We start from the raw sequence: 27,762 nt of genomic DNA on the forward strand, positions 1-27,762 counted from the left end.
GTCAAAGCGGTTTTTAATTGGGCTTAAATCCCGTGGCTGCAGCTTGGTCTGGTTTTGGCTGTGGCAGTGGTGGGGGGCGGCTGGAGCGGTTTCGGGTGTGTCAGTGCTGGGGAGCAGGGATGGGGGCGAGACACACAGGCTTTGGGGGTGCAGCGTGCGTGGAAGCATGTCCTTGGTGCGGAAGGGAGAGCCGGCTGCTGCTGGGGCTGGAAGGCGACCGCAGGGCCCCTGGGTGCGCTGTGCCCTGGGAAGGGTGTCGAGAGCTGCATCTCCTGCTCCTTTCCCAGCTGTTCTCACGTCGGAGCGAACGCGGGTGTGTGGGGAGCAGTGCCATCTCCTGGTGCCAGCCCCTGGGCTGCCGGGGGGGACGGACGACGACCGGACCCGGGGGGACCCAGGCCTCTGGGGCTCTGCAGCAATAGCCGAGTCCTGTGGCCCCCGGCCGGCAACTCCTGCTGGCTGCAGGGATGTTGTGGCACCCGCCACAGCAGCTCCCCCAGAAACCTGGCCTGCTCCTGCAAGAAACCACAGCTTTCCCCCCTGGCCGAGGGCGGCAGCAGGAGGGGTTGCGGGGGGGGGGGGAGCGGGGGGGAGCAGAGAGGGCGACCCCGCCATGGGCTGGGCTCCCCTCGCTGGGGCTGGAGGGACCAGGCCACGGCCCGCTCCCCATGCACAGAGACGGGGCCCAGGCTGGTTTCCGCCCCCCCACAGTCGGGGCGCGGGGCTGGAGCTGGCAGCAGAGCCACCCCCGCTTTAGGAAGCCGCTGCCGCCCCCCGTACCCTGTGCTAATTGCACGCACACACACACACACACACACACACACCCCCCCCAAATTAGCCAGGATTTGCCCTCCCAACATGGCGGCAAGCGGCGGCCGTCACGTGACGCCGTCGCCCTGCCCTCCCCCAAATGGCGGCCGCCGTCACGTGACCCCCCCGGCGTTGCCAGGCAACGGCAGACGCGGCCCTGCGAACGGCTGCCGGCGAGGCCGCGCTGGGGGAGACCAGGCCCCACCCGGACGCCTGGGTCCTCGGGAGGAGGGCGGGGGTGGCCCCGGCCGCGGTGGGCCCCCTCTGAGGCTCCCGATCCCTTTTGGGGCCCCCTCCCCACACACACACACATAGCCGGACCCCGTAGGGCTGGGGGGCCGAAGGGGCGCCCACCGCCCCCTCGCGGGGCCGCCATGGAGATCATCTACGTGTACACGCGGAAGCGCAGCGAGTTCGGCCGGCCCTGCAGCTTCTCCGACCGGCCAGCCAAGGTCAACGTGGATATCCCCCCCGACCCCAGCATGGCCAGCGACTTCGTCCTGAGGAACCCCGTGGACAGCTATGTCCAGCACACCAGCGACATGTCGGAGCACGAGGTGAGGGCTGCCCGCCAGCCGTCGAGGGCCTCCCAGGCTGCTGCTCTGCAGGGCAGTGCCGTACGAAGGGGAAGAGTTGTGTTTTGTACCCATCCGGCTCCATCTCTTGCTCTGCTTTCTCCGTGCCACCCCCCAGGTCAACACCGAGCGGGTGGAGGTGGAATCCCGCGGTGTCAACCACGTAGAGGGCGGCTGGCCCAAAGACATCAACCCGCAGGAGGTGGAACAAACCATCCGCTTCAGGAAGAAAGTGGAGAAAGATGAACACTACATCAACACCATCACGCACCTCGGCACCGTAAGGCCCTGCCCGTCCCCCCCCCCCTCGCCTCCCACCCCCAGAGCCCCCTTGCCCGCCCGCTGCCGGTTCCCTCGCCTAGGCAGCTCCCCAGAGGCACGGCCTCTGCCTGTGCTTTCCCCACAGCTGATGGAGCACTGCGTCAAGCAGAACAACGCCATCAACATCTATGAGGAGTACTTTGGAGAGGAGGAGGTGGCAGAGGTGGAAGACGAGCCCCCTTCCGCAAAAACCATCAATGTCATCAGGTAGCACAACCAGCTGGGCTCACCAGGCTGTCCGGATCCACAGCGGGCTACTGCTTATTAAACTGTCTTTGGAGACAAAGGAGGTGGAAAACCCGGTGGCTTTAGGATAGTGCTGGATCAGTTTACAGATGGAGAGACCTGCTGCAGCCCCCCCGCTCCATAACTCCGTCTGTTCCTCCCCTCCACCCTGCCCAGGCACTTTGGAGATAGGTACCACGGTCCAAGGACAGATGCAGCTCTGAGCAACTTCTAACAGTGCTTTAGACAGGATTTTTATTTTTTTTTTTTGGTGCCTCAAAGATTATTTTCAAATGTCAGGAGCTGTTAGGTCATTTCTAGAAGTCAGATCCAGTAACATACTTGGATTCTTAGAAATGTTTAACTGGAAAGACTTTATTAAATCATCAACTCTTCTCCCCTCGCCCAACCCCCAAGAGAATTGTTTCCTGCACTCAATGCTCAAGGGCTGCAGCTTGTTTTAATTGTGATTCCCACAGTTTCCTTTGGGAGACAGTCATCCCAGGGCATGACAAAGCTGTTAGCAAACTAACATCTTTCTTTAATGTCCTGTTATCAAAAAGGGATCCAAACATAACCAAGAGGACGGCCACGCATCTCTCCTGGCACCCTGACACATGCAAGAAATTGGCAGTGGCTTATTCCAGCCTGGAGTTCCAACAAAACACAAAAGACATGAGCTTTGACTCGTACATCTGGGATCTTGGTAAGGGGAAGGGAAAACTCACCAGTCAGTAATGCTGCGGAAGCACTTTGTGTCTTCAAAGAGTGTAATGAAGCCTCACAGTTCTCCAGAGGAGGTGAAGAAGGGTTCGGTTTCTGCTTTGCCCACAGATCAATGCAGAGAAGGGGAGAAATGGGACCTGAAAGCTAGCCAACAGGTGGAAAGTAACCGCTAAAATGAGCTAGAGCACCTGTGACCACAACAGGCAGCTGAGCCACACTCCTCTTATGTGGTTTCTATCTTTATATGGTTCATTTGTGCTTGATTAAGAAAGAGGCAGCACAAGCCCAGGCTGACAATTGCCCTGTTCTGTCAAAGACTCTCAGGCCTGTTGTATTTTGGAGTGAAAAACACAAAGAAGAGGGGTTGGGGTACCAGGGGTCTGTCCCCAGGCTGGCAGGCGAGGACAGGTCAGCTCCCTTCCCTGGCTAAGGTGAGGCATCCTGGTGACATGGCCACCTCATCCAGCACGGCTGGGCAAGCACCGGTGTGGCAGGGAGCCAGGCGTGGAGGAGCTGGGTGCGGTATCGGGAGGCTGATTTAGAGGCGGGGGTGCTCGCCCTCCGGACTGCCTTTGCACTTTGCTCTTTACTCATCCCTTCTTGGCAGAAAACCCCAACAAGCCGGAGCTCGTTCTCAAGCCGTCGTCCCCTCTCGTGAGCCTGGAATACAACCCCAAAGACTCGCACGTCCTGGTGGGAGGATGCTACAACGGGCAGATGGGTAAGGAAGATGGATTAGGCGTGAGGCCGTATTAATGAGGGCCTGGCTTCATTTTAATTCGGCAGGAGCCTGGTTCCAGCACTGCTACACTCACAAAGGATGTAACGTCATTAGTGCTGTGGCTGGGAATATCCCGAGCACGGCCTGAAGCCCTGGGGCTTGGCATGTGGAGGACGGGCATGTGCTCACCTGAGCAGGTACCAGGGGAGGGGAGGACACTGTGCCTGGGAGCCCTTCGCAGGCACTCGGGGCAGTGAGGCGGCTGTGGCCACAGCGAGAGCCCGGCAGGGATTGCTGGATCAGATGGCTGAGCAGCACGTGTGCTGTGCTCCCGCCTTGCCCACGGCTCCGTATCTTTGCATGGCAAAAGCCCAGGAGAGTTGCCATCGTTTCGTGCACTGAATTGTTCTTGTGCTGTTGTTTCAAGTGCTTGGAAAAGGGCCCCTCTTCGCCAGCTTCATTTACGGCCCTGTTACTTACTTGGCCACGTGAGCCCTTTGATTTAATTGCACTCATTTTGATGTTTTCCTTGCCATTTGCGGCAGCAATCAGATCTGACAGGGCATGCATTACGGGGCTGTTACTGCACGCTCCGCAGGTGATGGAGGGGAGGGATCTCGCCCCATCCTTCGCAGCGCTCCCCAGGCGCGTGGCGCAGGCCCAGCGGAGAACACTCCGTCACATCCAATTGCCTAATTAGAAGTGAGCAAGAGGGAGCACATGCGGCTCGGTGCCACCACGGCCCAGCCACCTAACCTTTGCTGAACCGTGGCCGGTCCTGCACTGTGGCTTGCCCTCTGCTGTGTGTCAGAGGCAGAGATAGGGAAGGACGGCTGCTGCTGTCCGTGGGGGACCTGCCTTCATTAGCCAGCGCCCTTCGGGCATGCAGGAGGGGAGGACAGCCGGGGTCAGGTCACACAGGCTGGCTTTTAGCAGCGTTGAGTGTAAGAGCCGCTGTTTGGACTTGACAGGGGGCTCGGGGCTGCTTAGACCATGTCTGGTCCTGCTGCAACCCCTTGTGCAGAACAGGGGGGGCCGGGGGGATTTATTGTCTCTGGGGATTGTAGTGCATCTGCCGGAGAGAGATGATCGCTGAAGAAATTCTGCGGCCATTTAGTGTGTTTCCACCATCTAGCTCGGCGTTTGCAGAAGATGCAAACTGCATAAGCACTCAGAGCAGGCATCCCTGCGAGTGATCAAAGCAGCAGGCTCCCAGCCCACGGGGCACGTGCATGGTTCTTCTGGGGCTGGGAAGTGTGGGGGGAGCACCCGGTGAGGTTTGCTCCCCGTTCTGGCTTGGGCAGTGGGGCAGCATCTCCTTGGGAAACGTGTGGCAAGCAAAGGAGCCAGACAAGGGAGCTGGTGCAGATCCTGACAGCTCCTTTTCCTTCCCAGCTTACTGGGACACCAGGAAAGGGGGGCTGCCCATGGAGGTGTCCACCGTGGAGGTCAGCCACAGGGACCCCGTGTACGGAGCCATCTGGCTGCAGTCCAAAACGGGCACCGAGTGCTTCTCAGCCTCCACCGACGGACAGGTAAAGGGCAGGGGCAGGGAAGGGTGCCAGGCACTCACAGGGGCCACGCTGGCAGGCGCCGACAGCCCGAAAGAGCTTCCCCTGCCTGCACTGCCCCTCGCCAGCCGTGGCAGCGGGGGAACCAGGCCCCCGGGCTGGCAGCATGGGCTGGCACAGGGCAGCTGCCTGGCTCCAGGGCAATCGGCTCCCCAGCACCCATGGCTGAGCCGGGAGCAGCCCCTGCCCTGCAGCCCCCTCCCGCTGCTTGTCCCGTGCAGGTCCTGTGGTGGGACATCCGCAAGCTGTCTGAGCCCACCGAGACGCTGGTCTTGGATGTCACCCGGAAAGGGCTCCTGGAGAACGCTCTGGGTGCCGTCACTCTGGAGTTCGAGCCCACCATGGTGAGCCTCTCTGCCCTGCCGTCGGGATCACCCTGCCTGCACACAACCAGTATCCTCACCTGGGCAGGAGTGTGAGCCAAGCCAAACCGAGCCAAACCCCCGTGGGCAGGGCTCCAGGGGCACAGCACAAGCGTCTGATGCCCAGAGTGACCCAGAGCACCATGCTGCAGCTTGCAGCATGTTCTCACCCATCTTTAAGAATTAAGAGTTGATGTTCTCCCAAAACACAGGGTCTTGCTGGCATTTCGGTCTCTAAATCCCCCAGATCATGGTGGGTCCCAGGGCTCCGTTCTCCCCAGGTGCTGGCTGCAGCAGGCTTCCCCCTGCTCAGACAGCAAAGCCCTTTGCTGCCCCACTGCCCTCTGCACCATGGGGTCCCCAGCCTGCTGACGGCTGCTCTCTCCTGCTCCCGCCCTCAGCCCACCAAGTTCATGGTGGGCACAGAGCAGGGCATCGTCATCGCCTGCAACCGCAAGGCCAAGACACCCCCCGAAAAAATCACCAGCACCTACAGTGGCCACCACGGACCTGTCTACGCGCTGGCCAGGAACCCTTTCTACCCCAAAATCTTCCTGACGGTCGGCGACTGGACTGCTCGAATCTGGTCAGAGGAGACCAAGGAATCGTCAATTATGTGGACCAAGTAGGTGTCGGTGTGTTTGCCCTGCAAAAAACCTTTTTTGTGGAAGAGCGGGTTCCGTGCAGGTGAGCAGCAGGGTCTGGTCTGCTCAGGTCGGGCAGGAGGTGGTGGGACGGTCACCGAGGCAGAGCAGTGCCAGCCTGGCTGAGGGCACTGGAACGGAGGGTGCCCAGGTCTGGGCTCTTGGCTGAAGGCGCTGCACAGGCAGCAGCCATGGGGACAGGAGGATGGAGGCCACGAGCCCATCCCCGCTGCGTCGGGTCTGCCGGCAGGTACCACCTCTCCTACCTGACGGACGGGTGCTGGAGCACTGTGAGGCCGGCCGTCTTCTTCACCACCAGATCGGACGGGACCCTGGACGTCTGGGACTTCCTCTTCAAGCAGAACGACCCCTCCCTCAGCCTGAAGGTTGGGTCCCCAGCGGCTCCGGGTCCCCGACGGCTCCGGGTCCCTCGCCCTGGGAGGGGAGCGGGGGCTGCCCCCGGCCAGCGCTGGCAGCAGGGTGCTTGGCAGATCTGCCCTGCCCTGCGCAGAGCAGGCAGAGCCAGGGGACAGAGTCCCATCCTGCCTGCACAGAGCTCAGGATAAGCTCCATCAAGCAGCAGCCATCCCCTCAGCCCTGAGCTGTGCCTAGAGCCCAGCATGCCCAAAAATTTACTCGTAAGCTCCTCTTATTGGCAAGCGTGTGGATTTGCCTCTGTCAGCTCATCCTGCCTGACTTCCCCCGTGAGGCATCACGTCAGGGCTAAGTGCCAGCACCCGCCCGTCCTCCCTCCCCAGGTCTGCGACGAGCCCCTCTCCAGCCTGCGCCTGCAGGACAACGGGTGCGTTGTTGGCTGCGGCTCGAAGCTGGGCACCGTCACCCTGCTGGAAATCTCCTCCGGGCTCTGCACTCTCCAGAGGAACGAGAAGACCCTGGCCACCGCTGTACGTGTGCTTTGGGCCGCAAGCCGCTGCGCCAGGTCACAGCAAAGCCCTCGGCACTGCTGGCATGTCGCTGGCCCCATGCACAGCAGCTCTGCCAGCACTGCCAGCGAGCCCTGCGCTGTCCCTGTGCAGAGCACGCTGTCCCATGGGGTCCCCTGCTCGGCCCTGTGCCCCTCAGCGCCCCCCCCCCCCCCGCCCTAGATGTTCGAGCGGGAGACGAAGCGGGAGAAGATCCTGGAGGCTCGACACCGGGAGCTGCGGCTGAAGGAGCGCGCCAGGTCGGAGGCCCAGGAGACAGAGGTAGAAGAGAAGCCGGTGGAGAGTCCCCATGAGGTGCTCAACCGTGCCCGCAGGGAGTTCTTTGAGGTCATCGAAGTGGAGCTGCAGAGGAGGGCGCAGGCAGAGACCCAGCGCCTGCGTGGCAAGGTACCGGGGACGGGACGAACACAACCGCAGCACTCCCTGCGGTGGGGCAGGGGACATGGGTCAGCCTCTCTTTTTCAGGTTAAAGACCGTGCGGGAGAGGAGGCGGCTGCACAGGGGGAAGAGAGCCAGCTGCTCAAGGACAAGGAAGAAGAGGAGGAGGAGAAGGATGCTGCCAAGGTCAGTGCACTCCAGCTTCACGTTGCTTTCCCCCTCCTTGCTAGGGTTCCTGCTCCGTGGTTCATGCAGGGATTACTGTGCCCGAGCCGGGCAGAGCTCATGGGGTCTCTTTCTCCATGGGGTGGCGAGCGGAGGGCCCCACACAGCTCCCTGACCCCACACCTGCTCCCTCTTCAGGAGCCGTAGCCGAGACAGGACCGGTGGGTCGCACAGAAACCCTCGCGTTGGTCACAGATGCTCCCTGGCCCTTTGCCCTCCTGATTTTTTCTTCTTCGGGGTGAATAAACAGGAGTTTATAATAAACGTCACGTTTCCTGTTTTGTCACGGCAGGGTTGAGCAGAGGGTGGGAAAGTTGCATCCTCTTGCTCTTCATCTCCCTTCCTCGGGCCAGGCCACAGATCAAAGCTGGTCGCCGGCTGCCGACCATGGCGGAGCGCCCGTGGCAGCAGGGTGTCTGTCCCTCGGTGCGTCCCCAGCCCGAGGAGCAGGGCAGAGCAAGGCAGCTCGTGGCGGCAGCGGGGTCCCGGTGCAGCACCGTGCCCCTTCCCAGCTGGAGAGTGATGCTGAGCAAAGCCCCGTGCCCCCCAACCTGCCGATATCCCTGCGAGAGCAGCCTGCAGTGCCTGGGCCGGGATTATCAGCGCTGGGTAAACACAGCCCGGCCGATGAGCAGCCGCCCTGCCTGCTTACCTGCCCGTCAATTATTAACGAGCCGCTGGTTGCGCTCACCCCACGGCACAGCTGTCGGCAGAGGGATGGGGCCAGTGTGCAGGCGGCATCCCGTGTTCCGGGGCCAGGGGTGAGCCCTCCCGGCAGAACCCTTCCCCAGGCTCTGCTCGGGGGGTGAAGGGTGGGCAGGAGCTGTTGAAACCATCCTGCCTGTGTGGGGTGGGTGCACGGCGGAGTGGCCGGGTGCGGGTCCTGTCCTGGCAGCATGGACGGGGGGGGGGGAGAGCAGGTCACCTGCTGCCATGGGACTGTGGGGGGACAGGACTCGCGGTCCCCCAGCCCTGAGCTGAACACCGCTGTGTCCCAGCACAGCTGGCTCCTGGGCTGGGAAGCGCTGCCCAAGGGGCAGGTTCTTCCCCGGCTGTGCGAAGGGAGCGGGGCACCAGCCTTGCAGCTCGGCCAAGCGCCTCGTTAAGGGCCAGCCCTAATTGTACCAGCACCCAGAGGTGGAAAGGCATTTCCCCGAGCCGTGCACCGGCTGTGCCCCGTGTGGGACAGGCGCGTCTCCACCCGGCTCACGGCACCCTGACCATGCTGCAGGGTAACGGGTGCAGCTAGGAGAGGGTGCGGAGCGTGGCCAGAGCCACTCATGCCACCGGCTGCTGTGTCAACAGGAGCCGGCCGCGCTGCCGGTGTTGTGTATGGCTCAACATCTCCAGGGGACCGGGGCAGATGAGTGGGATGGGGAGATGCAGCCTCCGGAGCACGTCCCAGCCTGGGCCGGGGGGGCACCCATGGGGCCAGGCCTACAGCCCCCCCGCCCCGAGGAGGGCAGAGGGGCTGTGCCAGTGCCCGAGGAAGGAAGGGGAGAGAACCAGGCTGGGCTGGAGGTGCCCCACTGAGCCCTCCCATGGGCAGTGGGGGCACTTAGGGACAGGGCTGCAGCGAGGGGACAGAGCGGGGATCAGCGCACCCCACGCACCCCCACACGGGGCACCTCTGCTCACAGGCTCCCCTGGCCCCTGTGCCCTAGCGAGGACATGAAGACTCCAGGGGACAGCGACGACCAGCAGCTGGCGCTGAGTCCTGGCCAGTGGCGCACTGTCCCCGAGGGGAGCGGCAGCATTGCCGAGGGCAGTGGGGACACCTGGATCCAGGGCACCCCACGGCTGCACCCCACAGGGCTGGGACGCAGCAGGAAGGGGGGGACGTGAGGGGGACAGGGTGGCTGGCGTGGCTTGCCTGTCCTGCCACCCCACGGAGCCATCGTCCCTGCTGCACCTTGGCACCGCAGGGCTGGTTCGGCGGATGCCATTGGGGCACCCTGGGGGGTTTGGGGGGGCACAGAGGCATGGCATCAGCCTCCCCCCATGGTCCCCCCACTCCTGCTGTGCCACCGTAGGCTCATGAATCCCGAGCCACGTCAGCGAGGGGCTGGGTGCCAGCAGGAGGGCACGCTGCCCGGCTGCCCCTTTAAGGCCGGTCCCAGCGGTGTTCGCTTTCGTCCCAGGAAAATGAACCTCTAATTGCAGCGCCCGGCATGGGGGGGTCCCGGGGGCTGCGTCGTCACCGCACTGCCAAAGTCTCGTCTGCCGGACCCCGCTGCGATGGCTCGTGTGCAGGTCCGTGTCCCCGTCCCCTTGTCCCCATCCTCGCCGCCCCGCGCTCACCCCCCATGTCTTGCAGGTGGCTCTTCGCATCCGTCCGATGAGCACGGCTGAGCTGGCAGAGGGGGCCAGGCCCATCGCCCACCGCATGGACGAGCAGGTACGGCCGCGGGATGGGCACCCGCGGGTTCGTCAGGCACTGCCTGGCCCTGGTGCTTCGCCCCGTGCCCATCCCATGGAGTCAACAGGGCCAGGTACCCTGGGGCAGGATGCAACCCTCGGCAGGGTGCACGCCCTGGGATGTCCCTGGCAGCAGCCAGCGCTGTGTGCGATGCCCACGTGTGCCAGGCACAGGCTGGGAGGGCACCCTGCAGCCTCGCGGCCCCTGCAGGAGACCCTACAATAAGAAAGCAGTAGGGTGGGAAAGGCTGGGGGTCTGGGTCAGGAACACCCCTTCCTGCAGTGCCGTGGGACCCCAGGGCTGCCTGTCCCTGTCCCCAATCCTGGGTGGAGGGGGGGGCCGTGCAAGGGGGGTCGGAGGTGGAAGTAGGGCAGCAGCGAGGGAGCAGTTTGCATTACGGGAAAGGTCAAAATCTGCATTGCAATGGGAGCCGGCAGGGACACTGGGAGCAGGGCACCCTGTGAGGGGCCATTCCACGCAGGGACAGGGACATGCAGGGTCCCTGTGGGGTGCCGGCATCCCCAAACACCTCGCGGTACCCGGACAGTGGGCACCTTGGCGGGCCATGTTCACAGAGGTGTCTTTGTACCGCCGTGCCCAGGTGGGTGCAGCGGGGCGGCCGGCCCGGCAGGTCCCCTGGCACCGCGCACAGAGCTGGCTTTGAGCCCCAGCCCGGCCTGGAGACAATGGGACAATTCAGGAGCACAAAGGGCCCCGCGCCGCCAGCACCGGCACCAGCCCGGGCACCTCCTGCACCCCGGCACGGAGAGGACGCTGGCCCTGGCAAAGCAGGGGAAGGATGCCCACGGGGTCCCACGATGGCTCAGACCCACTGGGGAGCACATCCTGGTGCCCCCCCCCCCATGCCAGGCTCTGGTGCTACTGTCTTTGCTGTGGGCAATGTGGGGTACCCAGGCAGGAGCATGGGGGGAAGATACAGCTCTGAGCAAGCCATTCCCCCCACGGAACACGCAGGCGATGCCCGGGCAGGGTGCTCGGTCCCCAACACCTCCTGGGGCCGGCAGGGGCGAGCGATTGCATTACCCAGCGCCGGGGGTGCTGATGCCCGGGCTCTGAAACCCAAGTCCCGCTTGGACCCCCCCGGGGCTCCGGGAACCCAATCACCGGTGGGGTGATGTGCTCTCCCACGGGGTCCCTCGCCCACCGGCTGGGATGGAGCTGCTCGGCAGACACGGGCCATCCCGGTGCTCCCGAGGGAGCCGTATTGCAAGGACACTCCATTGTCAGGGCTGAGGAGAGCATCCCGGTGCATCCATCTGTCCATGCACGTCCTGGGGGATCTGTGCTCACAATGCCACGAGCTCATGGAGCTCCCAGCACCTCATTACACCTCGGGGCCCAACCGGGTGCTAATTAGCACTGTTAATGGCGGTGCAATGCCCAGCATGTGCTGTACCTCCACGGGAGGCTGGAGGTGACCCCAGAGCAGAGGGGTGGTGGGTGCCCGGGGCCGGTGCGTGTCCCCTGGCCAACCCCTCTCGCGTTCCCTGGCAGGTTGTGGTGCTGCAAGACCCCATGGAAGACCCTGATGATGTCCTGCGTGCCAGTCGCTCCCGGGAGAAATCCTATGTCTTCGACGTGGCTTTCGATTCCACGGCCACCCAGGTGGGTCCCTCGGGGCACGGGGGGGATGCAGGGCCAGGGGAGGCAGGCTGGGGCGCCTGGGGCAGTGGGTGGGGATGGGGGGCAGCAGGATGCACCCCAGGGCCTCTCTCCCCCCCGCAGGAGACCGTATACCGTGCCACCACCCGGGGCCTCATCGCGGGCATCATCTCCGGCTACAACGCCACCATCTTCACCTATGGCCCCACCGGTGAGGGGTGTGAGGCTGGGGAGGGGGTCAGCTCTGTGGCCATAGTGGGGGTCCCCAGCCCCGAGCGAGCCCCCTCCTCTCCCCCCAGGCTGTGGGAAGACCTACACCATGCTAGGCACCGATGGCGAGCCCGGCATCTGCGCCCGCACCCTGAGCGACCTCTTCCAGGCCATCGAAGACACCAGTGGTGAAACGGAGTACAAGGTCTCCATGTCCTACCTCGAGGTGTGGCAGGGGGCTGCGGGGCCATCCCCCTCCCCGGGGAGGGCAGGGGACAACAAGTGGCACGCGGCCCCAAGCCGGGCGTCTTTGCACCTAGCATGGGACGCTGTGTCCCTGCGGGTCCCCACACTGGGGGGGACATGCCCAGCTCCTTCCCCCTGCCCAGATCTACAACGAGATGATCCGGGACCTGCTGAACCCCTCGCTGGGCTGCCTGCAGCTGCGGGAGGACGCTGGCGGCACCGTCCAGGTGGCCGGCATCACCGAGGTCTGTGCCATCAACGCCGAGGAGGTGAGCCAGCGGGCTCCCATGGGGCACGGCGGGGATCCAGCGAGTCCCCCCTGCCCGGCACTGCCCATCTGCCCCAGGTCATGCAGCTGCTGGCGCGGGGCAACAGGCAGCGGACACAGGAGCCCACGGCCGCCAACCGCACCTCGTCGCGCTCCCATGCGGTGCTGCAGGTCACTGTGTGCCAGCGGCGCCGGGGTGGAGGGCTGCGCCGCGGCCGCCTCTTCATGATCGACCTGGCAGGCTCCGAGCGGGCGGCGCAGGTACAGCACCCCCCTGGGGGGCTGCAAGGCTGGGGAGACCCCCGGCCCCTCTTTTGCCAGGTTTTTCCTTCTGCTTTCCCCTCCCTGCCCAGACGCAGAACCGCGGGCAGAGGATGAAGGAGGGAGCCCACATCAACCGCTCGCTGCTGGCCCTGGGCAACTGCATCAAGGCCCTGAGCGACCAGGCGAGCACCAAGTACATCAACTACCGTGACAGCAAGCTGACCCGCCTGCTCAAGGTGCAGCCGGGGGTCCCGGCTCCCCCCCGACGGGGTCCGAACTGGGGAGGGGGCACAGGCTGCCCCTGCCCTGGACCCTCTCAGCCATGCTCTCCATGGCCAGGACTCGCTCGGAGGCAACAGCCGCACGGTGATGATCGCCCACATCAGCCCGGCCAGCACCGCCTTTGAGGAGTCCCGCAGCACCCTCGCCTACGCCCACCGCGCCAAGAGCATCCGCACCACGGTAGGGCCGGGAGCGCAGGCACCCTCCTCCCTGGGCGCCAGCCCTCCTCTGGCCCCCTCCCCGAGCAGCCCTGACCCCACTGCCCCCCAACAGGGAGGGCACGAGGTGTTCGTCCTTACGCTGCCCCACGGGTGCCTGGAGCAGGGGGACCGCTTGGGGCACTGCTCTGCTGGCTGTGGGGTGCTCAGGACCGGCTCCGTGGCCATGCACTGCTTGGGGACACTGCTTGGGGACCCTATGGGGACATGCTCTACAGCCATGCACTGCTCGGGGACACAGCTTGGGGACCCTATGGGGACATGCTCTACAGCCATGCACTGCTTGGGGACACGGCTTGGGGACCCTATGGAGAAACAACCATGCTCTGCCTGGGGACCTTGCTTGGGGATCCTACTCAAAGACATACTTGGGGACCTGCTCCACCAGCTCTGTCCTGCTCAGGGACCCCACTTAGGACCCTGCTTGGGGCCAGGCTGTGCCGGGGCCATGGGATGCTCACAGGTGCCCTGTCCCAGGTGAGGCGCAACCTGCTCAGCATCTCGTACCGCGTGGCACAGTATGGCAGTGCCGTGGCTGACCTGCGCAGGGAGATCCAGCGCCTCAAGGGCCAGGGGGACGCCAAGCCAGGGCAGCCGGGGCAGGGTGAGTGCCGGGACACCCCCTATATCCAGGGTATGGCCCGGCCCCCCCCGCCCTCCCTCAGCCCTGCGGGGCTCAGCGCTGACACCCCGTGCCTCCAGCCCAGGTTCAACTGCGCGGTGCCCGTTGCACCCACCCAGAGCTGGGCCACATGCGGGAGGAGCTGCTTGGTGCCTGCCACGAGCAGGAGGCCCTGCGCCACCTCCTCCTCCAGCTGGAGGGCACCGAGCTGCACGCCCAGCACCTCCTCGCCCTCGCCCGGTACGCGGGTGCAAAGCCCCCCAGGGATAGTGTCCCCCGGCGAGCTGGGCCGGGGGTGATACCACCTCCTCCTCCCCGCAGCAGGACACAGCGGGGCTGGCTGTGGAGCAAGGAGGGGCAGGGGGAGCTGGACAGCCCCGGTGACAGCGAGAGGGACGCAGACACGGGGGACAAGCTGTTGGACGTGCCAGAGCCACCCGACGTGGCCGCTGCCCACGATAGCATCGCAGCTCTGGTGGAGGAGCAGGGCAGGCTGCAGCAGCGGAAGGTTTGAGAGCCCCGTCCCCACCGCCAGCAGCCAAAACCCCATCACCAGGGAGCTGAGTTTAACAAGTCTCAGCCCAGCAGCACGGGTCCCCCAGCAGCACCAGGGGGACATGGGATACTCATGGACTGGGGTGTGGGTCAGGGGCAAGGGGCCCTGGCAGGGATGCTGGTGCCACGGGCAGGGATGCTGATCCCGTGGCAGGGATGCTGGCTGTGGGCAGGGACCCTGACCCTGCCGCATGCCTGCAGGCAGAGCTGGCGCGGCGCTTCCGGCAGAGCCAGCAGCATGCACAGCGGCTGGAGGAGGCCCTGCGGCATCAGAGCAGCTCAGGGGAGCAGCGGGAGGTGCTGGCCCTGCTGTGCCGTCTGCACCAGCTGGAGCTGGAGACAGCAGAGACACACTCCCATACCCTGCTCAAAGGTGGCCTCCGGCACCTGCCGGCACCCACCATGCAACACTTCGACCGGCACCGGGCCCTCTGTGCCTGCATCATCCAGCAGCAGCGGCAGCTCATCGCCAGTGCGTCCCTCCCGTGACTTCTGCCGTGACAAAGGGGCCTCTTGTGTGTTGTCGCACTGGGAGTCCTGCAGTGTCACCGGGTTATTGCAATGGGACGTGCCGCAATGCAAAGTCCCCCCGGTGTCGTGACATAGCCACGACGCTGCCACCTGAGCCCAGCGTGGCGCACAGCCCGATTGATGCTCACCATGCTGCCCTCTCGCTGGCAGACCACCGGCTGTCGGTGCCGCGGCCACTGGAGGAGCTGTATGAGACCTACCTGTGGGAGCTGGTGGGGGACCCCGGGGACACCGGCACCCTTGAGGTAGGGCAGGGTGGCAGGGCACCCCCCCCACACCCCAGGCAGGACACTCACCCCCTGTCCCCTGCCCAGGGCACGTCCCTGCCCAAGATCCCGCAGATGACGGGCACAGAGAGCCTGCCGGACTCGGACCGGGACAGTGTGTGGGCACAGAGCTGCAAGCACCCCACGCTGCCACGGCGTGATGCCCTCCCACCCCTGCGCCCCACAGGAGACAGGTACGGGTGGGCATCCACCACCCCCTGGGCACATGGGGCTGCACATGCCCCACAGCCACCGTGGCAGTGAGTAAGGGGTGTCCCCTCTCCGGCAGCACCCTGATCCCCATGTTGAAGAAGACCCCGCAGGCACAGCAGCTGAGGAGCATGGCGGTGCCCACCCCACCTCCCGGCCGGGGCACAGTGGCCCAGGTGAGCAGAGCTGTGCCCCCAGCACTGAAGCCCCGAGGTGGGGATGCTTATGGGTGCTGTGTGTCCCAGCAGCACACATCATGGACCAGCCTGAGCACCCGGCATGACTCCTCCCCGGGCAGTGGGACCGTCTCTGAGGCGGCAGTGGCAGCAGGCAGGGGTGAGCCAAGCGGCCGGTGGGGCTGGGTGGGCAGCCATGCCCCGCTGATGGCTCCACCATGCCGCAGAGCGCCGGGAGATGTCAAACAGCACCAAAAGCATCACGGCTAAGGCCGCCCGGCGCCGGTCCTGCATCCCAGAGAGTGCCCGCCCGCAACCGCCGGGGTCTGTGGAGGAGCGGGGTGGCCCCGGGCTGCGGCACGCCGCCAGCGAGGACAGCCTGGCAGGGACAGCCACCCGCTCCCCAGGCCCCTGGCTGCGGGTGTGCAAGGAGGGCAGCAGGGAGCCAGCGAGGAGGGAGGAGTCACTGGATGGCAGAAGGAGATCGAGGCGATCACGGTCCTTCGAGGTCACCGGCCGCAGGGTAGGTGCAGGCACGGTGGGGCTGTGCCCCCGGCGAGGCGGCACTGTCTTGACCCGGGAGGCAGTGGAGCTCCACCGGCAGCAGTGCCGTGCCCTGGGGAGGAGGGCAGGGTGGGAAGGCCACCCCCAGCTCCTCTTGGCATCCCTTTGCCCACCATCAGGGCGTCAGCACCCTACAGCATGCGTCCCATCCCCACCCCCCAGGCAGCACGGTTCCTCCCCAAAGCGCCATGCCTGTGGACCCTCTCTCCGGCAGCTGGTGGCCCCCAGGGGCCCCCTGTTGTCGTCCAACACGCCGCAGAGCCGCTCCGAGCACACCGTGCCAGCGGGGGTGCAGGCAGCCAGCATCCAGGGACCCCCCAAAGCCCTGCCTGGAGCAAAGCTCCTGTACGGCCAGCTGCCAGGTGAGCCCCCGGCTGGGGACGGGGTGCAGTGGCCATCGCCCCCTCCCCACACCCCAGCCCAGCACCCGGGGCTGCTGCTGAAGCGCCCCTTCCCCAGGTGCTGGGGTCCTGTCTCTGCCTCTCCCCCTCCAGCTCCCTGCCAGCCCCGGGAAGGGGCAGCGCCCACGGCTGGGCTGTGTCACCGGGAACAGTGCCAGGGCCTCCAGCAAGGATGGAGGGAGTCACCGGTACTGAGCCGAATGCTTTGCCGGAGGGGGACCAGACCCTGTGCCAAACCAGCGGGCTCAGCACCCATCCTGCCAGCCCCAGCACCACGCGGCATACCCCGTGCCGAGGGCTGCCCGTGGCACCCCAAACCCGTGCAGCCCCCTGGTGCCACCCCTGCCGTGGGCACGGCTGGCAGAGAGGGGCAGGGAGCAGGGCGGGGGGCCAGCCCTCCCCGTGCCAAACCCACCCCGAGGCAGGGACCCAAGTCCCCGGGGAAGGATGCAGCCGAGCCGGGCAGTGACCCTGACCAGAGCGTCGCGGCTGCTCCAGGAAGGGCCCCTGTGGGTGCTCAGCACCCAGCAGACGCAGCCAGCCACCCAGCGCCGCCGGGTACCGATGAGGCCACCTGGGCGCAGGGCATCTGGATGGGCGTTTCTCCTTCCGAGGGGTTACATTAAAAGGAGACGTGCTGAGCCAGGGAGTGGTGTGACTGCTGTGCACAGCCCCACGCGCCCCTGCCTGTCCCCGGGGATGGGGAACCCCCCAAAGATCCCCCCGCACGCCCCATGCTCGTTTTCTGCTTTTATTAGGAAGAGAGTGGGGTGTGCCCGGGCAGGGATGGGGCAGCTGCCGGCCGTGAGTGAGGACGGTGCCCCCAAGCCTCCTCCACCGGGGGAGGCAGCCGGCCTACCCACCCCACCCTGGGCATGCACCCAGCTCACCGCCGAGCACTGGGGTGCTGCTGCCGGGGAACCCCTGCCGGCATCCAGACCCAGTGCCGTGGCCTCGCTGCCCGGCACAGAGGGACCCCAGTGCCGCAGGGGTGGCATCACAGGAGGGCCGGGCTGTCCCTGTCCCCACCTTCTCACCCGTTGGGGTTTGTGAGCCCGGGACGGGGCTGCACCTGCGGCTGTGGGCTGCACATTTCGCCTCCTGCACCCCCTACACGGGGCTGGGGGGGTCCCAGTGTCCCCCGTCCCCAGCTCCCCAGGGGCACCCAGGGACAGCGATGGGGATGGGACGTGGCAGGGGGACGATCGGGGAGGGGTAGGCGGCAGAGAGCAGCCCCGGGGCCCCCCGGCATGGACACCTCTGTCTACCTATGAGGACCAAACGCGAGCCCCCCCGCGGGGCTGGGGCCAGTCCAGCTGCAGGACCCGGCTCTGCCTCGTTACTTCTTCACCTTGATGAGGGAGTGGTAGACGGGCTTGATGATGATGTGGAGGTGCAGGGAGTTGTCGATGAGGTACTCGGAGGTGCGCTTCTGCAGATCGGCGTGGGCGAGGAAGTCAGCCACCTCGTCCGAGCTCTGGTGGAAGCTGTAGGCGTGCTTCACCAAGACGCGGCCCTGCTGCCGCACGCCCACCAACACCGTCTTCTGGAAGCTGACGCCGGCAAAGTCGGGGCTGCTCATGGCCGGGGTGATGACGAGCCGGGGGCGACCGTCCTCGATGCGTACCGGCTGGACGGCACCCGAGACTGAGTCCGAGTAGACGGGGCGCAGGCTGATGGGCAGCCAGCGTGGCGAGAAGAGGACGTTCCAGGTCACCCGCTTACCGGCGTCGTGGCTGCTGGGACCCAGCTGGGTCTGGAAGCTGGTGCTGCGGTCGTCCCGCGCCGGGTTGTTGATGACCCACTGGGAGCCCCAGCTGGGCGCGAGGTAGTTGCGGGGCAGGAACATGCTGCAGTTGACGTCGAAATACTTGGCAAAATGGAGGGGGGAGGCAGCGTGGAACTGGAAAGCCTGGAAGAGCAGGTCCTGCACCGCACTGTAGTGCCGTGCCAGGACCGCCGACTGCACCTGCAGCCGGAAGAGCTGGCTGGGCGCGATCATGGGGTAGCGGATGGCACGCAGCACCCGTTCAGCCATGGGACCCTCGGGCTGCTGGCGGCCCAACCAGCCCTCCACGGCAGTGTAGAGCTCCAGCTCGCTGTGCAGCACCAGGTCGGAGCGCTCCAGCAGCAGCAGCAGCAGCTCCACGCTCACCGAGCCCCACTCGGCGCTGCCCAGCACGGCCGAGAGGTTCCAGGCCAGGAACTGGAGGCAGCTCTCCTGCAGCGCCGCGTCCCCGATGCGCACGGCGTAGTGGTACCAGCCCACCACGTGGCCCTGGCTCGACTCGCTGGCCAGGTGGGTCTTCATGTAGTCGGCCACGCCACGCTGCAGCCCCCACACCCGGTACTTGCTGGCCAGCTGATGCATGGGGATGGCTTGGTGCAGCAGGATGGAGACCCCTCCGCAGTACAGGTACCTGGGGCAGAGTGCGGGGCAGTGACGCTGGTGTCCCCCGAACCCCTTCCCAGCCCAGGCTCTGGCAGCACAGTCCCCAGGGGAGCATCCTCCCTCCTGGGCTACATCTCCTGAGGTGTCCCCCTCCTGTGGGGCCCCCATGGTCCCCAGGGGAGCATCCTCCTTCTTTGGCTGCATCCCTCCCAGTATCCCATCCCGTGGGGTCCCCATGGTCCCCAGGGGAGCATCCCCCATACTTGGCCGCATCCCTCCAAGCATCCCATCTTGTGGGGTCCCTGTGGTCTCCAGGGGAGCATCCTCCCTCCTTGACTGCGTCCCTCCAAACATGCCCATCCCATGGGGTCCCTGTAGTCCCCAAGGGAACATCTCCCCTCTTTGGCTGCATCCCTCTGGGCATCCCCATCCCGTGGGGTTCCCATGGTCCCCAGGGGAGCTGCATCCCTCCTGATGTCCCCATCCCAAGGGGTCCCCACGTACCTGATAAACTTCTCAAAGAGCGCAGCAGTCTCAGGCGGCTCGTGCAGGGTGACGACACTCTGGTTGCGCAGGAGGCTCTCGAAGACCTCGCTCTGGAGGCTGAGCAGCAGCTGGTGGGTGTGGAAGACCTTGGCCTCATCGGAGGCGGCCGTGCGCACCCGCAGCACCGAGTCGCTGCCGTTGCCGTACTGCAGCAGCTCCTGCAGCCGCTGCAGCAGCGTCAGCGAGTGGTTGATGGTGGCTGCCGTGGCGTCGCCGCTAAGGTCGGCTTTCTGGGCTGTGGGGAGACAGGACCGTCCCAGTGCTGCACCCCAAGAACTGGGCACGGGGTGCTGGGGCACAGCAGAGTGGGGCCCAGCTGTGGGGCGACGCGTGGTTAACAGGGGGTTGGGGAAGCCTGGCTTTGTGCACATCCAACCTCCGCTCCCCCCAGTGCCGAAGGGCTGGCTGGTGCCAAGGGGGTGTGGGGAGGACGAGGGGACATGGGGACATTTGTGTCCTTGGGAGCCAAAAACCTGCTTTTCTGCAGCAGAAGGGGTGAGACCACCATGTCCCAGGCTGGGACACGCTGGGAAATGGCCCTGTGCCGGGCACCGCTGGCTCACAGCCCAGTCTGCCAGCCCTGGTGCGGGCAGAGCAAGCCCTAGGCACTGCCCTGGACCCCCTGCATCCCAGACCAACACGCGAGGCACACAAGAGCCGGTGGGTGGGGGGGGGGCAGGAACACTCTGCCCCCACACCCGGGGACAGGGTCCCCGCAGTCCGAGCAGCCTGGGGACACCAGCTGCCTCAGCATCGCTGCGGGTCGGTGCCGCTGAGCAGGCAGCTGCCGTGCCGTGCCTGCTCCCGGTGTGATCCCTGCCTCCTCACTGACGCCGTGAACCAGCACCTCCTGCCCGGCCAAGTTTCGCTCCCCTCCTCCGGCTGTGTGCCGGCAGCCCAGCCTGGTCCCAGCTTGGGCATGCACCGGGGGTGACTGTCCCCCCATGTCCGTGTCCCCGCAGTGCCAGGCTCCCAGTGGGGATAGGGACCAAGACAGGGGTCTCCATGCTCTTGTTGGCATGGGGAGCCTTCCTCCCTCTCCTCCTCTCCCTTGTGCCTGGCATAACTCCCACCCCCTCCCCGGAGCATCCTTCCCCCAGAGTGAATTTGGCCCCGTCTCTCTCAAATCCCCGTCTTGCTGGCCAGCGATCCGGCGGATTACCCTTCTCAGAGCGGGATTAAGCCCTGCTGAGCAGGGATGGGGAAGGGGATCGGGAGCCCCTCGCCCTGTGATGCCAGACATCGCTGCCCGTGGCACTGAGCCTTCCCTGGGCAGGGGCAAGCACAGCCTGGCTCTCGCCGCCGGCACTTCCCGGGTGCCGTGGGGCACACCTGTGGGGCACGGCACGTCCAGGAGCCACATCCGTCCCTCCCCAGGCGCCGCGACGGCTGCTGGAGAGCCGTGCTCAGCCTCCCCCGGGCATCACCAGACACCCGCGCTGCAGCTGAGCCCCACCCTGGCACCCGGCGAGGGCAGAGGGACCCACAGCACGGGGACCCCTCCATGCCTTCCCCCCGCCATGGCCACCCTTACCGGCTTGCACGGTGAGGAGGAGGAGGAAGACGGCAGCGGCAGCGCAGCCCCAGCGGCGGGCAGCCACGGGCCGGGCGCCCGTCAGCCTGGCCATGGCTTCGCAAGCGCATCTGCTGGGTCTCGGCACGGCACGGGCGCACGGTGCCCGCCTGGCGCTTATGTAGGCCACGAACCCTCCCAGCCCGCGCGCCCGCACCGCCACATCGATTGGTGGAAACTGGGACCGGCCGTTACCAAGGGAACCACTTCCAGCCCCCGCCCATCCCACCCTGACCCCGGACCCCAGCCCCGCACCCCGGGGTGGCGTGACAGGGTGCCCCGGTGAGCCCTGGCACGGCATGGGGGCATCTCCATTTGCCGCCTGCTCCCGCTGCTGCCGGGCACTGCCGTGCCATGCCGCAACCCTATGCCGTGCCGGAAGCCCCATGCATGGCTGCAGCCCTTTGTGCGCCAAACCGCCGGGACGCGGCAGCGGGGTCTTTGCATTCAGGGCACAGCTCGGCGTGGCCTCCCCGCTCCCCCCCGGCTCATGGGTATTCATGCCGGCAGCAGCCCATCACCATGGCATCCGGGCTGCCGGCAGGAACTGCCTGCCCTTTTCCCAGCCTTTGCAGCCAAGAGGCTGCCTGCGCGGCGCGAGTGCCCTGTGCTGGCCTCCCCTGGCACCTCGCCCGCCCCGACGGCTCTTGAGGGGCTTCGCAATAGGGCCGGGGCAGCGTTTGCCCCCCCCCCCCGCAGCCCCGGTGCCACACGCCAGGGCCGGTGCGGCTCGGGCATGGGGCTGGGGGTGGTGCTCAGTGCCCCCCACCCTGCTGCGGGAGATGGGCACCCCTCCGTGCAGGAGCATTCGCTGGCACAGCCCGAGCAAGCGGGGTGGGAGCGGGGGGGTATCTGCACCCCACTTTTGGCTGTGGCCCCAGTGGCATCATGGGGTGGGGAGCCAGGACCAGGACTCCCAGCCGGGACGCAGCCGGGGGGACAGACCCCACAGATGGCAGCAGCCCAGTTTGCACAGGCATGGCAGTCCCTTACCCACTGCCGGGGCTCCCCATGAGAGCAGCGGGGGGCTGCCATGCCAGGCAGGAGCCCCCCTGCCCCGCAGCTTGGTGCTCCCTGGGCAGGAGCCGCCAGGCACTGCACTCAGTCCTGGGACTGCTGCGCAAGGTCACCTCGGGGTGCAGGAGGACCCCGCATGCTGCGGCTCCCCCCCCCCCCGGGGACACTGCCAGGGAGATGCTGTGACCTTCAGCACGTGGCAGTGCCGGAGCCGTGGGGGGGGATATTAACCATTCACGGTTATCGAGTATCTGTCCCGGCTGATGGGATTAGTGCCGGTGCCCGCGGTATTGCAGCTTTGTGTTCAGCTGTCGAGCGAGGTGACAGCGCGGCGTGGCTGGCACCCGTTTCACATCCCAGTCCCTCCCCAGGACCTACGGGGGGATGCCGTGCCGTGGCCGGCGCTGCCAGCACCAGCACCCTGCAGCAGGAAGGATGCCGTGCCGCGGCCGGCGGGACAGGGAGCAAGCGGTTCACAGGGCAAAGGTGGCCATCGGTGCATGCGGTGGGGTAGGACGGTGGTGGCCAGGGCTCTGTGCCGAGCCGGGGGGCTCCAGCTGAGTGGGGGGTGCTCAGCCCATCTGCCCCTTTGCGTCAGCTTGCCCGGCCCTGGCACGGTGCCGCCCGGTGCTGCCGCTGTGGCCGGGGTTGCTTTTGTGCCAGCGAGGGCTTCTGAGGACAGGTTTGCTTTGGGCTCACGTGGGAGCAGAGGTGGCAAAGCAGGGCGAGGAGCCCCGTCCCCGAGCACAGCTGTGGCCCAGGAGGGCGAGCGAGGGGCCTGGGCTTAGACGGGGTGTCCAGATGTTGAGCATGGGCAGATGTTGCCGCGGCTCCCAGGGGAGTGGGGGATTACCCATCTGGCCCTGACCACGGGTGGAGGGGCTGGGGACAAGCCGCTCGGCCATCGCCGTGCCCCGCTCCCGGGGCTGCCCGGCCCCTCGCAGGGACAGGCAGGCGGGCAGGCAGGCGGGCAGGCGATGCCATGCCTGGTGTGGGGCCGGGACTCAAGCTCTGTGGCCCCATGGGGCAGGGGAGCCCCAGCAGCGCGGTGCAAGCAGAGCGCACAGCCCAGGCAGGCATTCCTGCATCACGGCGAGGCATGAGCCGGCTGGGGGACGAGGGGCCCCCGCCGCGGCACAGCCGGTTAATGGCTCACCGCATCCACTGATGCCTCATTTAACCACCTGCCTGCAAAACAACAGCTTGCCGGGCGTGTGTGCCTGGTGAGCCGCCGGCACGGTGCCAGCGCAGGCTGCACCCTACAGCCCAGGGACTCTTGTGTCCCCCGTGGGGGCATCAGCTGGCCACAGGGCAGGGTGGCATGGGCTGTGGGCCTTGGGGGAATATGGGGGACCATGGCCCCGGTGCTGGGGGCCACCAGGAAACAGGACATCCCTCCCTCAGCCCCTGGCGAGATGGAGACGGCAGCTGTGCTGGCTCCGGTAATTGCAGCTGAGGCGGTGGAGGGCTGGCTCACCATAGCGACCCATGCCAGGCGGCTTCTGCCGGCCCCGCGGCTGTGCGCGGGGCATCGCCCCTTGTGGGCTGGGGGCACCGGGGGGGGGGGGGGGGCAGGAGTCAGGGGGCTAGGTGGCCCCAGGGATGGGCAGGGGACATCAGCCTTCTCACCCCTATCTGTGCTGCTGGGGAAACTGAGGCACGGGCAGGCTTTCCCTCCGGCTTGGGCCATCAGCGTGCCCCCTGCACGCCGGGGCTGTGCCGGTGGGCACCCAGGCACACACAGAGCAAAGCCCAGCAGGGGTACGCAGGCAGGCACACGCGGATGCACACACATGCACACTCATGTGCGCACTCACGTGTGCACCCACGCAGACCCACTCCTCTGAGTCCCCGGAGGTGGCCGTGGACCCTGGCTGCCTGCTTGCAGAGGGCAGGGGCCGGGGAACCTGTGACAGCCCCCAGCACCTCACCAGGCTTGGGCAGCCCTGCCTGCCCGCACCCACCTCTGCCCGGCCCCGGCCCACCTCAGGGTGTGCAGCAAACCCAGGAGAAGTTGGGGCTCCAGCACCCAAAGGAGGGGAGCTGGGGATCCGGGCACAGGAGCGATGCACCCCGGCTTGGTAACACAGGCCTTTGGGTATAATGGGGGACCCAAGCTGTCCCCAAGCACCCGGAGCACCATCCCTATTGCTCTGGGGTGGGGATGAGCTCTGTCACAGTCACTCGGGGCTGGCACAGCCTTCCCAGGTGACCCCATCCCTGGCTCCCGTGGGAGCAGCGAGGCCCGGGGACGTCCTCCTGCCCTGCTAGCCCAGCCCGCAGCTCTGCCCACGCCGCTCTCCCTCCGCCCCGCGTCCCTCGTGCCCCGGGAGGCTGTGCGATGCTGTGGGTGCCAGAGGGGACACGGCCACCAGCGGGGACACAGCCACCGGCAGGGACACAGCCATCCGCAAGGACACGGACACCGGTGGCTCTCCGGGCCCAGGGAAGGTGGCACCGCAGGCCCGGCGGGTGGCACGGAGGCCACCGAGGTGAGAGCCCATCTCCCGCAGGGCTTGGGGAGCAGGACCCCGGGCAGGGGGGGCAAGGGGGGGACCAGACCGGACCCAGATCCCCCCACAGAGCAAACGGGATCAGGGCTGGGAAAGGGTTAACACGTTCCCACCCGCAGCTGCAGCCGATCGATGCCCCAGTTCCCGGGGGGACATGAATGGACTTGACTTGCCCCTGCTGATTAGCCAGATCTAATTTGCAGTTAATTGGCATCCCCCTGCTCATCTCCCCCCCCCCTCCCCGCCCCCACCCAGCCCGAGGCTCTGCTCAGGATCCCTGCTTCCATCCCGGCCAGACGCAGAGGCCAAAGCCCCCCCCGGGCGCCCAGGACCGGGGAGGTGGGACCCCCCCCCCCCCCGCCTCCCCACCTCGGGCACTGCTGGTGGGGGCAGATCCATCGCTGGGGGGGGCCCGGAACAGGAGCATCGGCGGGAGGACACGTGCCTCCCCCCCCCCCGGCCCCGGAGCCGGCCGGGCTCTGCGGCTACTGGGACTGGGCCAGTTTGGGGTCCCTGTGGGGCTGGGGTCGGACTGGGACCGGAGCCAGTACCCCCCCTCCGGGCTCAGGACCCCCCCTGCACCCCGCACCCCCGCGGGCTGAAGACACACGCCCCCCCCCCGCACCCCCCCTGGGCTCAGAACACCCCCCGCACCTCCCACCCACCCACCCCCCCCCGGACTGAAGGCCACCCCCCGCACCCCCCCCGGGCTCAGGACTCCCCCCTCCCCCAGCACTAGGGCCCGGGGGATCGCGGTCCCCCTCGGGAGATGCTAATTTGGGGCGGGGGATTCTGACCAATCAGAACGCAGCGCTCAGGTTTGCCCCCCCCCCCTTCCCCGTTCCCGCAGGACGCCTCTCTGATTGGGTGAAGCCTGGCCCCCCTCTAGCCAATAGGAGCGCAGAGCTCGGGAGGGGGGTGGTGCCGCCCGGGTTTATGAATGGTCGGGTGCAGCGTGGGCCCGATCTGGGCGTGGGGCACGGCCACGGCCACGGCCACGGCCAGGGCCAGGGCCAGACTCCTCCGGCCCCGCTGCCACATCTGGCAAAGGACCCGGCTGGCAGCCTGGAGGCGGCCACCCCGCCTTGGCACAGCTAGGTCCTCCCTGCCGCCGCAGGGTGGCACCCAGCCCGGGCCGGGAGGCAGGGTCTCCCCCCCCCCCCCCCGGCAGCCGCCCAAGAACATGGTGTTTTAAGCCGGTTTTCTTCAAGGCGATAAACGGAGCCAGGGAGATAAATCAGGAGCATCTCTGGTAGCAGGGCCACCCTCCGCTGCAGGGACCGTCACCCCGGCGTCCCCATGGGGACTGGGTCCTGGGTCCCTTGTCCTGCAGCATCCATGGACAGCGGGCAGCTCCAAAACTTGCCGTCGCAGGCAGACGTGGCGGCGGACCTGGGGCAACTGCACCTGCGGGAGCCAACCTGCCCCGAGCCCCCTGTGCCATGTCCCAGCTGAGCCCCTACCCTGGTGCCACCGGGGCCCTCGGCCCCCTGACGCTCCCTGTCTCCCCTCGCAGCTGGTCCGTGGCAGAAGGAGATGGTCCCGGTGCCCAACAGCACGGCGCTGGTGTGGGCTGGCGAGGCGGCACGGCCGGAGCAGGAGCGGTCACCCTGCATGGTCGGCATCTTCCCCATCGTGTATTACAGCATCCTGCTGGGGCTGGGGCTGCCAGGTGAGGGGTCTGGGGCAGGGGGGGCTGCCCGGGAGCATGGGGGGACAGCACCCACCCGGGTGCTGAGCCCCTGCAAGGGGTGCTGAGCTGTGCACCCTCAGCCCAGCCTGTGCCCTCGGCTGCCAGCAGAGCCTCAGCTCCAGTCCCAGCCCCAGGGCTTTTGGTGATGGGGAGGAGAGTCCTCAGGGGTGGGGGAAACCGACCTGCTCCCCACAGCCCCCCTGGCCTCAGGGCCAGCCCCAGCTGCGGTGCCTGGCTGTAAAGCCCAGACCCACGTGGCAGATGCCACAGCAGCAGGGACAGATGGTATTTGCGTTGCTTGGGCTGACACACAGAACAGATTAATCAGCTCAGCAAATCCCCACCACACCATGATATTTATAGCTCCCCACCCCAGCTGGGGCCTGGGGCCACTCGCCCTGCAGCCCTGGGAGAGCCTGGGCACCCCTGGGGTCCTGGGTGCTGCATGGTGGGGGGGCGGGCTGTGAGCCCTGGGGTCTCACCACTGCACATCGCTCCCCTCCCTCCAGTGAATGTCCTGACCGCCGTGGCCCTGTCCCGCCTGGCCACGAGGACCAAGAGGTCATCCTACTGGTACCTGCTGGCCTTGACCACCTCCGACATCCTCACCCAGGTCTTCATCATCTTTGTGGGCTTCATCCTGCAGACAGCCATCCTGGCCCGGGCGGTGCCCAGCGCCTTCATCCACACTGTCAACGTGCTGGAGTTCACAGCCAACCACGCCTCCATCTGGGTCACCGTCCTGCTGACCATGGATCGCTACGTGGCCCTCTGCCACCCGCTGCAGTACCGCGCCGTCTCCTACCCACAGCGTACCCGCAAGATCATCGCAGCCGTCTTTGCCATGGCTCTGGCCACGGGCATCCCTTTCTACTGGTGGCTGGATGTGTGGCGTGATGCCGACCCCCCCACTGCCCTGGACACGGTGCTCAAGTGGGTGCACTGCATCACCATCTACTTCTTGCCCTGCAGCATCTTCCTGGCCACCAACTCCATCATCATCTGCAAGCTGAAGCGGCGGAGGCACTCGGGGGGTGGCCGACCCCACCTGAGCAAGACCATGGCCCTCCTCCTGGCCGTCACCACCGTCTTCATCGTGCTCTGGGCTCCCCGGACCATCGTCATGATCTGCCACCTCTACGTGGCCTCAGTCAAGAGGGACTGGCGTGTGCACCTGGCCTTGGACATCGCCAACATGGTGGCCATGCTCAACACCACCCTCAACTTCTTCCTCTACTGCTTCGTCAGCCAGACCTTCCGCCACACAGTGGGTGAGGTGCTCCGGGCCCACCTCCGTCACAGCCCCCGGACCGGCAGCGGCCGCTTCCCACCCCCAGCCCTGAAACCACTGGAGCTGCTGGCCGGCACGGCCCTCTGAGCCGGGGCTGCTGCCAGCCAGAGCGGCACTCGGCTGGGAGTCCCGGTGCTCACCCAGCCCCATGCATCGCCCCAGGACCCGGTGAGACCCTGCCCCAGGGACACTGCCCCTGCGACGCCCGCCCTCCGCAGAGCTGAGGGTTAACATGGGTGCTGGTGGTGGTGGCAAGAGGAGGCGGTTGTGCCCAACCGGCTGGTTGCGCTCGTTTGGGGCCGTCGGGCTGCCCTGCCTGACAGCAGCACCCGCTGCACCCCAGGGACCCCTGCCCACTCCCTGAGCCGCACCGGGATGGG

General features: G+C 66.6%; 4 protein-coding genes across 4 annotated transcripts; 3 read left to right on the top strand and 1 right to left on the bottom strand.

The window, feature by feature from the left end:
- Positions 1 to 1,020: 1,020 nt before the first annotated feature.
- DNAI2 (dynein axonemal intermediate chain 2) lies at positions 1,021 to 7,766 on the top strand. The gene is made up of 13 exons (XM_076354203.1): positions 1,021 to 1,367; positions 1,504 to 1,665; positions 1,792 to 1,913; positions 2,495 to 2,637; positions 3,265 to 3,378; positions 4,774 to 4,913; positions 5,171 to 5,293; positions 5,713 to 5,936; positions 6,206 to 6,341; positions 6,714 to 6,860; positions 7,062 to 7,286; positions 7,365 to 7,463; positions 7,641 to 7,766. The coding sequence occupies exons 1-13, from the start codon at positions 1,185 to 1,187 to the stop codon at positions 7,647 to 7,649; spliced, it is 1,827 nt and encodes a 608-aa protein (XP_076210318.1). The 5' UTR covers positions 1,021 to 1,184; the 3' UTR covers positions 7,650 to 7,766.
- Positions 7,767 to 9,173: 1,407 nt separating this feature from the next.
- KIF19 (kinesin family member 19) lies at positions 9,174 to 16,322 on the top strand. The gene is made up of 18 exons (XM_076354114.1): positions 9,174 to 9,209; positions 9,820 to 9,900; positions 11,437 to 11,547; positions 11,668 to 11,755; positions 11,844 to 11,980; positions 12,144 to 12,269; positions 12,347 to 12,529; positions 12,622 to 12,768; positions 12,872 to 12,994; positions 13,510 to 13,666; positions 13,774 to 14,162; positions 14,411 to 14,681; positions 14,891 to 14,985; positions 15,028 to 15,200; positions 15,296 to 15,392; positions 15,462 to 15,552; positions 15,620 to 15,915; positions 16,119 to 16,322. Exons 1-18 carry the CDS (start codon positions 9,174 to 9,176, stop codon positions 16,320 to 16,322), a joined length of 2,805 nt encoding a protein of 934 aa, XP_076210229.1.
- A 772-nt stretch (positions 16,323 to 17,094) lies between these two features.
- Positions 17,095 to 20,974, bottom strand: BTBD17 (BTB domain containing 17). The gene is made up of 3 exons (XM_076354204.1): positions 20,830 to 20,974; positions 19,254 to 19,530; positions 17,095 to 18,777 (listed from the first exon to the last, which is right to left on the bottom strand). Exons 1-3 carry the CDS (start codon positions 20,921 to 20,923, stop codon positions 17,697 to 17,699), a joined length of 1,452 nt encoding a protein of 483 aa, XP_076210319.1. The 5' UTR covers positions 20,924 to 20,974; the 3' UTR covers positions 17,095 to 17,696.
- A 3,252-nt stretch (positions 20,975 to 24,226) lies between these two features.
- GPR142 (G protein-coupled receptor 142) lies at positions 24,227 to 27,469 on the top strand. The gene is made up of 3 exons (XM_076354205.1): positions 24,227 to 24,353; positions 25,915 to 26,070; positions 26,601 to 27,469. Exons 1-3 carry the CDS (start codon positions 24,227 to 24,229, stop codon positions 27,467 to 27,469), a joined length of 1,152 nt encoding a protein of 383 aa, XP_076210320.1.
- The last annotated feature ends 293 nt before the right edge of the window (positions 27,470 to 27,762 follow it).

Source organism: Aptenodytes patagonicus, chromosome 16 (genome assembly GCF_965638725.1).
Source record: "Aptenodytes patagonicus chromosome 16, bAptPat1.pri.cur, whole genome shotgun sequence".
Lineage (NCBI taxonomy): Eukaryota > Metazoa > Chordata > Aves > Sphenisciformes > Spheniscidae > Aptenodytes > Aptenodytes patagonicus.

Coding starts and splice junctions, on each gene's coding strand:
- KIF19 (XM_076354114.1), top strand. CDS start 9,174: ATGAAGACTCCAGGGGACAGCGACGACCAGCAGCTG. Junction 15,553..15,619: donor GGCAGTGGCAGCAGGCAGGG/GTGAGCCAAGCG, acceptor ACCATGCCGCAG/AGCGCCGGGAGATGTCAAAC. Junction 15,916..16,118: donor TCGAGGTCACCGGCCGCAGG/GTAGGTGCAGGC, acceptor CCCACCCCCCAG/GCAGCACGGTTCCTCCCCAA.
- BTBD17 (XM_076354204.1), bottom strand. CDS start 20,923: ATGGCCAGGCTGACGGGCGCCCGGCCCGTGGCTGCCCGCCGCTGGGGC. Junction 19,531..20,829: donor CCTCCTCACCGTGCAAGCCG/GTAAGGGTGGCC, acceptor GTCTCCCCACAG/CCCAGAAAGCCGACCTTAGC. Junction 18,778..19,253: donor CTCTTTGAGAAGTTTATCAG/GTACGTGGGGAC, acceptor ACTCTGCCCCAG/GTACCTGTACTGCGGAGGGG.
- GPR142 (XM_076354205.1), top strand. CDS start 24,227: ATGCTGTGGGTGCCAGAGGGGACACGGCCACCAGCGGGGACACAGCCA. Junction 24,354..25,914: donor AAGGTGGCACCGCAGGCCCG/GCGGGTGGCACG, acceptor CTCCCCTCGCAG/CTGGTCCGTGGCAGAAGGAG. Junction 26,071..26,600: donor GCTGGGGCTGGGGCTGCCAG/GTGAGGGGTCTG, acceptor CCCTCCCTCCAG/TGAATGTCCTGACCGCCGTG.
- DNAI2 (XM_076354203.1), top strand. CDS start 1,185: ATGGAGATCATCTACGTGTACACGCGGAAGCGCAGCGAGTTCGGCCGG. Junction 4,914..5,170: donor CAGCCTCCACCGACGGACAG/GTAAAGGGCAGG, acceptor TGTCCCGTGCAG/GTCCTGTGGTGGGACATCCG. Junction 6,861..7,061: donor AGAAGACCCTGGCCACCGCT/GTACGTGTGCTT, acceptor CCCCCGCCCTAG/ATGTTCGAGCGGGAGACGAA.